The 9,073-nt window shown below is 33.0% G+C and overlaps 1 protein-coding gene across 1 annotated transcript in view; it reads left to right on the top strand.

The window, feature by feature from the left end:
- Positions 1–807: 807 nt before the first annotated feature.
- The window catches only part of LOC141837130 (protein fluG-like), an 8,492-nt gene continuing 226 nt past the window's right edge, over positions 808–9,073 (top strand). The window contains exons 1-9 of the mRNA XM_074724587.1: positions 808–1,069; positions 1,709–1,960; positions 2,559–2,626; positions 2,742–2,857; positions 2,949–3,054; positions 3,394–3,550; positions 3,633–3,728; positions 6,148–6,196; positions 7,916–8,184. Coding sequence (XP_074580688.1) covers positions 902–1,069; positions 1,709–1,960; positions 2,559–2,626; positions 2,742–2,857; positions 2,949–3,054; positions 3,394–3,550; positions 3,633–3,728; positions 6,148–6,196; positions 7,916–8,184 — 1,281 coding nt within the window. The 5' untranslated portion in view covers positions 808–901. The remainder of the gene's footprint in view (positions 1,070–1,708; positions 1,961–2,558; positions 2,627–2,741; positions 2,858–2,948; positions 3,055–3,393; positions 3,551–3,632; positions 3,729–6,147; positions 6,197–7,915; positions 8,185–9,073) is intronic.

Consider the following 9,073-nt stretch of genomic DNA (forward strand, 5'->3'; position numbering starts at 1 on the left):
GAAAGGCTATGGTTGGATTCTGACTTCTGAAACTACGAGAATAATGCTTTTAATTATTTGAAGAGCCGAAAACATGAATGGGCCACAATTAACGCACTATGAGAGGCTTATTTCCCGACATCTGGCTCGATGCTCTCACCTACTGCTTACCACTTACTAATGCCAATTAGTCCAACGGATCAGATTAAATGGGCCGAACAGCGTTTACTAATGCTCTTACCTACTACTTACCACTTACTAATGCCAATTAGGCCACAATGGCGAAGGATATAAAGGGCGTGGAGCCCTTTACAATTGATCTGAACAGCGTTAAAGTATTTGATATAAAGGTAGATTTTTTATTAATATATAATTATTATTAAAGGTATGTTTAAGAGTCAGAAGCTTTATTTATCTATTTTTATTAACATTATTTAAATTTATTTATTAATAAGTATTTTTACCGAGTTGAACTAATGTATAAATTTAAGTTAAATATTTATTTAATATATAAAAATATTATCGTTTAATATATTAAAAATAATTTAAAATTATAAATTTTTAAATATATTTAAATAACAACATTTATAAAAATTATAATGAAAATTTATAAAATTAATAAGTAATTTTTATTTATTTTTAAATTTTATTAATTTTATTCATGAATATTTACGGATTCCAATTTACATATTATGAAATACCTGATGGCCAATTTGATAAAATTCAAGATTTGATTAAAAATGTGTAAATATTTCGCTCTTTCTTGGGCAAAGTTATTTCGCTGATTTCGAAGTAAACGGTCAAACGTCTACAGATGTGGTAGAAGACTAGGAGTCGGAGTGACGTTGGACATCTTGCATCGCCCGGGGAAGACGACGAAGTAGGAGGGAGAGAGAGATCGAGAGAGAATCAGGCGACGGCGATGGAGGATAAATATAGGGAACTGAAGGCGGCCGTGGAGGTGGTGTCGGCGGTCGACGCCCACGCCCACAACCTGGTCGACATCCATTCCTCGGTCCCTTTCCTGCGTTGTTTCTCCGAGGCCGAGGGCGACGCTTTACCCTTTGTCCCTCATACTCTCTCCTTCAAGGTACCATTTCCTTTCTTGAATTAATCTTTTGTGCTTCCACTCCACTCCGTAAGTGTCAGATGGCCGATTCAATGTTCATTCATACAACTGCAAATATCTTTGTTTGGTTCATTGTGTAGCACTACCTTCTAAAATTACAAATATCATTCATACAATTATTGCTCTGACAAAATTGTCCGTATGCCCATTTATTAACGTTACTAAAGAAATTTCTTGATATAGACGGTACTTTCTCATTTGTGGACGAATGGAATTCGATGAGTGTATTCGAGTAATGTAGGTTCTATTGAACACGAGTTGTATTTGTGACTGGAAGAAATAAATGAATCTAGCTGATGGATACAAGGAGAACAAAAATTGCAGCAAAAAGTTTTTGAATCAAGCCAAACTAATGATGAAATTATATCTATATATTAATTTGAATAGGAAACTAGCCACATCAGTACTAGTTTTGTTACATACTTATAATTGTCTTTTCTACACTCTCAACGTGAAATGCTCTACCAAGATGGTATGTGATAATGTGAATTCATTGTCTCTATCTATGCCAAATATTTGAATTATCCAATTTTCTTTTCCCTGATGACTTGATTTTTTACCAACATCAGCAGTATGTGTTTTCATTTCAATTTTATGCAGAGGAGTTTGAGGGATCTAGCTGCACTATATGGCTGTGAGGCTTCACTGAGTAGTTTGGAACATCACCGAGAATCTTCAGGGTTGCTTTCCATCAGTGCAAAATGTTTTGGAGCTGCCAATCTATCTGCAATATTTCTTGACGATGGAATTCAGTTGGATAAAGTGAATGACTGGGAGTGGCATAAGTCTTTTGCTCCTGCAGTTGGCAGAATTTTGAGAATTGAACATTTAGCTGAAACAATTCTTAATGATGTGAGTTTTTTTGTTCTGTTTCTTTAATGAATCCTGCTCACCTTCTTGTGGCCATTTTGTGAAAACCTATGTCACCATGTTAGAGAATGGCATTTACGACACTTAAGACTTTAATCACTTAGAATACGAAATATTTGATGCACATGAAGTCTTTTTAGTCAGAATAGCTATATTTTTCAATTTGATAAGAAATGAGTATTCACAAATGTTTCCAGTTCGCTACTACATTGTTGTTTTTGTGTGAAATTTATATAACCACTGAAATTGAGTTAAATTCCAAGAAATAATCCCAATTTGACACCTACAGTTTTTGATAAATTAGATCCTTTACCTTTTTTTTTTTACGAACTTGTCTGCGATTGAACTGCCGAAATAAGAGAAGACTTCAGATCATTTACTGTATTTTAGGTTTTGCAATCCGGTAGTTACAATCATATTAATAGAATGCAAAGTTGCAAATGGCACACAAGAAATATTTTCTAACCACCAAGATTGCATTTTTGTGAATTTTTTTTCATCATTGGTTCACTATGCTGTCTTTTCCTTTTCTGGGCTTGATTTTAGTTAGGTTTGGAATTTCACAATCTTTATTTTTCAGGATGCTCACAGGACATCAGAGTGGACAATTGAATTGTTCATTGAAGAATTTCTAGCAAGGATGAAATTATATCTTTTTTCTGAACTTGATATCTTGTTCTTTCATTGTCCCTGTGTTTGTCTGCTTCATTTTTGTTACTCTGTGCTCCATTTGTTTTTCTATTTTCCTGAGCTTGCCTTCTACAGTTATCGAAAGAATTGTAGCCTTGAAAAGCATTGCTGCTTACAGAAGTGGTCTAGAAATAGATACAGAGGTTAGCAAATCTGATGCCGAGAAGGGTCTTTTGGAAGACTTAAATGGTTGGTATGGTATCTGTTATTTGGATTCATGTATGTGGGATGGCACCATGAAATTTAGGTTACTGATTCTACTATTTTCAATTGCTTTCAGCTGGCAGACCTGTCCGTATCAAGAATAAGAGCTTCATAGATTTTTTATTTACATGTAGCTTGGAAGTTGCTCTGTCATATGACTTACCTATGCAAATTCACACAGGGTAAGATGCAAAATCTTGCTACAGTATAATTTTCATTACCTCTTAAATGTCCTTTTCAAATTCACTTATAATTCTTACCCCTATTGCTTAGTAAGATTAGCACATCTTAAAAACAATTCACCAATTTATTGTCTATCTTGTATTGGGTATTGTGCATGGTCTCTCTCATGTTTTTTTTAAGTATATCCTGCACCCATCAAATATCAGTCAATTGTCTGCTCATGTATTTGAGAGATTTTATTTGTATGTTGTATTAAATATCTCTTTAATGATTACCAAGCAAATTCCTACACTTCGATGCACAATTTTTACAAAACAAACTCTATTTTCAAATTTCAGCTTTGGAGACAAGGATTTGGATTTACGACTAAGCAACCCCCTGCAATTGCAGAAGGTTCTTGAGGATAAGAGATTTTCAGAATCGAAAATTGTTCTTTTGCATGCATCGTATCCATTTTCCAAAGAAGCTTCATATCTTGCTTCAGTTTATTCCCAGGTCTGACTATGAATCTATGTAAAGGAGATCTTAATGTTTGGTTATTCCTATTTACTGTTACTAATTATGTTTCGAAATATAGATCTATCTTGACTTTGGATTGGCCGTGCCAAAACTTAGTGTGCAAGGGATGATTGCCTCCATGAAAGAACTTTTAGAACTAGCACCTATAAAGAAGGCAAGTCTTCTGTATGTAGTTACAATTTCACGCTTTTTAAAAATGGTTAAAATAAATGCTTCTATGTAAGTTTTTTTTCCTAGCTACGCGACATCATGTACTCCATTGAGCACCATGTATAATAGAATAGGATCACTTGATCAAGGCTTAAAATCATTGAGTTTAATCTTGCAGTTTCAACTAGTAGTATATTGATATTAAATTAACTTGGTATCTTTGACTAATTGATGCGGAACCTGCAGAGTGAACTTCCCAAGGCCATAACTTTTGACTTGGGTATCAGAACGAGGCTCTGTTTTTTCTTACTTGGAGCTTTTTCAGAGATCTACGTTCATTATTGGATGGAACCCGTAACCACCCACTTTCGGGTCCATCAAACATCGTTTAGTGCCTTTTCGGAGGCTCCAAATATTTTATTTACTATTTTTAGTAATTTTCGGTTTTTATGATTTAATGGTATTTTTATCTTTTGCAAATTAGGGTTTGGAGTCTATTTAAGTATCTGTTTAAGGGTTTTGAGATAGTTTTGTTAATTAATAATATTTTTGTTGTCTTCTTCTTTGGGAAGCGACGAGTTTCTTTTCTTAATTCTTTATATTCTTCGGTAGAATCAACAGGTTTAGAAGATTGCTTCCGGTATTCATGCGCGAATCAACGAAATTCAATAGTTTCCCCTACGTCACTAAAGTTAATGGGAGTTTCTCATTTGGTTCACTTCTGATGGATTAGTAGCTTTGGATTACATAGTAAAATAGTATCGATCCTATATTTTACCATGTTTATTCTCACATAATGGCATAATGCACTTTCTATTCGATTTAGAATGGAGACTATGTTAGTATGAACCGAAACAAGTGAAAGTGAAAAAATCTTATTGATTGAAAGCTGAAAATTACGTGGAGATTGTCTTTTGTACACTCAATCTTAATGAAACCTAGGAAACAAAAATCTAAATCGGGAAATACAACTCTGCCATTGTTTGACTATGTAAAATAAAAGATAACAAACCAAAATAGACTAATTACTTACTATCTCAAATTATTACCAAATAACTCAAATTGGAATTCAAAATTCAAATATTCTATTTTTTTCCACATCATTCTTCCCCACCAAGAACTTGATTCCATTGAGTAGGTAGACGAAACTTTCTAAATCTGGATTTGTGGCACTGTACATAAGTGCAAAATTGGAGTGCTTCTATAGATGGATTAGGTGGTTGTTGCTTCATTTTGTTAGGTAGCTTCGGAGGAAGGTGTCGGAGATTATCCACAGTAATCCAAGTGTTATTGATATCGTGAAATCCTCATTAATTCAATGAACTAGATACCTCTTGATGTTTCTGTGAGGGCTTATCACTTGCCAAGTTTCCACAACACACTTGATCTGAAGAGTTGAGTTATGGATGGGAGCACAAGAAGACATTGGGGGAGTGTGACTTTTAGGCAAACCAATAACTGAGTAGGAAGACTTGAATGTTTCTTGGTATGGAAGTAAGTTTTCATCATTGAAATTGAACCAATGTTCAAATTGTAGGTAAGCTAATACATATGCTTTAGAACTAATTTTTATCACAATTTGAAAAGGTCCAAAGGGATGAGCAAAGATTTTTGAAGAAGTTTTTGGAAAGCTTTTGAAATGGATGCAATCAAACACATCATCCCTACCTTGTACACTTGAAATTTACAATATGTATACTTAGTGTAATCTAGATCAAATACTCTTCCAAATGAATCCAAGGGAGTAGTTGAATAGCCAAGTACTAGCGCGGCAAATTGGCATATAAAGTATAACTAGTTGTATGGTATTTGTATAAAGATTTTCTAATCATATAAAACTTTAATTTTAGCCTAAACAAGGCAAAACTAATACTATTACAGAAGATCAAACATATCTTTTTTTAATCACTCACTCTCCATTCTACTAATTTTATCTTCATCAATATCCTCCTTGAATGATAGATCAATGATATCTAAAGCACTTACTTGCAGATGCCCATCCAATTTAACTATTCCCTTTTTTTTACTTATTTACATATTGAATATTAGTGTTACTTAGCGTAAAACCTTTAATTTTTAGTGTTTCTTGCCACAACTTAAGCTTCTTTTATTTTATCTAGAGCATCACATAGATGATGACAGGTGAATTCATCTAGTATTGTTAAAAAGGAAAATTTAAAGCTGACGCTCTTTTGACATATTCCTAATACTAAATTGTTGCACTCCTGATAACTCTATTACTGCTAAATATGTTGCACATTCTATCCAACATAACTTATGTAATGACAATTTCATTGTTGTGTTTGTACATACTTTTTAGTGAGACAGAGGTTAGTTGTTGAATTTCCTTCTTTTGATTTCTTGTTATTGATTAATGATTGTTGAGTACTATGTCCTATGAATGACATGAAATATACCTGTAGGTGATGTTCAGTTCTAATGGGTATGCCTTCCCGGAGACTTTTTTTTTAGGTATGCTCTAAAGTTTATAATATAAATCAATGCCAGCCGCAATTCATCATGTTCTAAAGTTTATAATATAAATCAATGCCAGTCGCAATTCATCATGCTCTAAAGTTTATAACATAAATCAATGCCAGTCGCAATTCATCTACTCCTAGTTTTAATATTGCAATTTCCATTCAGTTTCTACAGTTACTTTGTCAATAAAGTCAAGAAATGTTAGAATATATAGTGAATTTAGTTTCACCTAAGAAATGTTAGAATGAATCACCCTTCATTTTTTACACCATGAGATACTGTTAATTTTTTTTCTGTATATTTTGTAACATTGAACCAAAAAAAAGTATCTTTGTGCTTTATTTCTAGTCGGATAATTATTATTTCTTTTTGTGTTGAAATTTGTTCTACTTCCAATAAAGTATATTGTAATGTTCCATACTTTATAGAGCTAAACGAAGCTTGAATCAGGGACCAAATTTCAAGACAGCATCAAAGACAATGAAATCTACAAGAACAATCCTATGATTGATGATTAAACAAGGGGGAAATTTAGAATAAAACATAGGGACAAATATCATAACATGTGGTGGCACCATGTTGAGATTCGGTTGTTTGACAATGACTTAGTTTCTGCATTATTTCTACATGATCTTGAATAAAATGCTGTTCAAAAGCAAACAATACAAAAGTGCATTTAGAAAACCAAAATGAAATGTGGTTAAATGGGTAAAACTCATCTAAATTTATCTCGACATCCTTTACCATATTTAATTGTGGTGTATTAGTGTCGTTGTACGATAAAATTTAATTCAATTAACAGTTTAATTATTATATTCTTATTTTTGCAAGTTAATAAAATTAGAGAAAGAGTATTAGCATGCTTCAGTGCATGCTGCATTTTGTTGAATGTAAGCACAACACAATGCCATAATTGTACCATTTTTGTCAGGGATAAAACTTTGGCATAGAATGATGCTTGAAACCTTGCCTTCTCTCATTTATTTTATTTTTCTTTATCTTTTTCCTCCTTCAACCTGCAACACAAGTATTGTGTGTTGGCATTCCGACAAGGTTTTGAAATTGCCTCATTTCAGTTTACCATCAACTTGGAATGAGATTTTAAAGCTTGGGTTTGTCTATTTTTTTTTCTCTAAACTTTTGCTCACATGTTGTATAGAGATGTGGATGCTCTTCATGAACATAGGCCTAGGGCAATCCATGTTAATAGCTCTTGATCTTTTTTTCTTGTGTGCTTGAGTTTTCCTTGGTTGCTCATGTAAGTTACTTTCAGATTTTAGGTACATGATCGTCGATTTATTGGCAACTTGAGATGGAAGACTAGATTATCTTCTTTATTGGTCTTGATCCTATAGAAGATTTTAGTTTTTAACAAGCAGTGCCAATGCAATCTTAACTCCAGCACTATTATCAAATGCCTCTTCTTCATGCATTAGAATGCTCAATGAAATCTATAATCCGGGGCTGCATATCCTTGATGGAGTATGATTGAGCTGTGAAAGACCAAGAGTCTAACTTATGCACATGATTTTTTAGGGCAATCATATTTTCATCTGATTATAGCTAATTAATTTGTTGAGTGGGCACCATATGATCTAAACAGACATGCTTATGGTTATCCTTATTGCTTCTCATTGCGTTAGTTAAACATTGATATTCTACATGTTCTGTTTTTGTTTTGAAGCTCTTGTCTGTTTTTTAACCTGTTAGGTTCAAAGCGGGCACGCGAAGTAGTTTTTAATGTTCTGGCAAGAGCATGCGATGATGGCGATCTTACTGTTTCTGAGTCATTAGAAGCGATAGAGGATATCTTTAGAAGGAATTCTTTGCAGCTATACAAATTTAATGGTGTTCTGGGCTCTATTGAAAGCCAAGGTGTTGTTTCTCTGAACGTGATTTCTAAGATTCCACCACATGAAGATGGTGTTGCATTTGTTCGTATTATTTGGGTAGATGCATCAGCTCAACACAGATGTCGTGTAAGTGTTTTTCAATTATAAATAATTACTTGTCAATAAAGTGTTAACTGTCACTTGGTTGATTGTGTAAATTTTCTTTGTTAGTGAAATGAAAAGCCAAGAATGGATACTTACAGATAAAGATTTTTTTCTCAAATTTCATGTTATATATATCCTTATGAGAAACTTTTTTTTTTTTGCATATTATATAATGACGATGAACTATTTTCCATATACTATTTTAATTAGTAAGATACAAATTAAAACTTTCCCCCATTTTCTTGCCACTTTACAGCTCTTCAGGTTGTTTATGTTGCCTTATACTTGTCATATATTTAGATTTGGCATTAAGTTTTCTTAAAGATGATCCTTATAGAGAAAGATGATAATGCTTGATGTTAGATACTGTTGCTAATAGATGTTGTTACAAACTGATGTAGGGTAATGAATATTCTTGTTCCCATCATCTGTAGTACTTTTTTTTTGTATGTTTACCTCATATGTTCTAGTTTTGTAACGATGATTATGGTTACCTTGTATGTTCAGGAAGAAATTAAGAAAAGATTGTCATCTTTCTCTTTTAACTTACAGTGTTCAAAAGAAATATTAGATGGGCAATCCCCATTGGTCCTACAAAAGGAAAGAGGATGAAAAAGAAATAGTTGATTTTAAGGAGAAAATATTCCTCATTAACTACTGGTAAAATATCCTAGCAAATAGGAAAGATGGTCACAATATCTAGGAGGTTGATCATTGAAAAACCTTATTTAAATTATTCCGCATTTATTTTGTAGCTGACGACATATTTCTTGCTCCACATGTTGTAACCTACAATATTCGTACATTAAAAGAGCAAAGAGCCCTTATTCTTGAATAACTTGCGATGCATATAGTTTGTTTAAATCCATTT

This window comes from Curcuma longa, chromosome 11, assembly GCF_044706935.1.
Source record: "Curcuma longa cultivar G26 ecotype Majalengka, Jawa Barat chromosome 11, ITB_CL_G26_1.1, whole genome shotgun sequence".
Lineage (NCBI taxonomy): Eukaryota > Viridiplantae > Streptophyta > Magnoliopsida > Zingiberales > Zingiberaceae > Curcuma > Curcuma longa.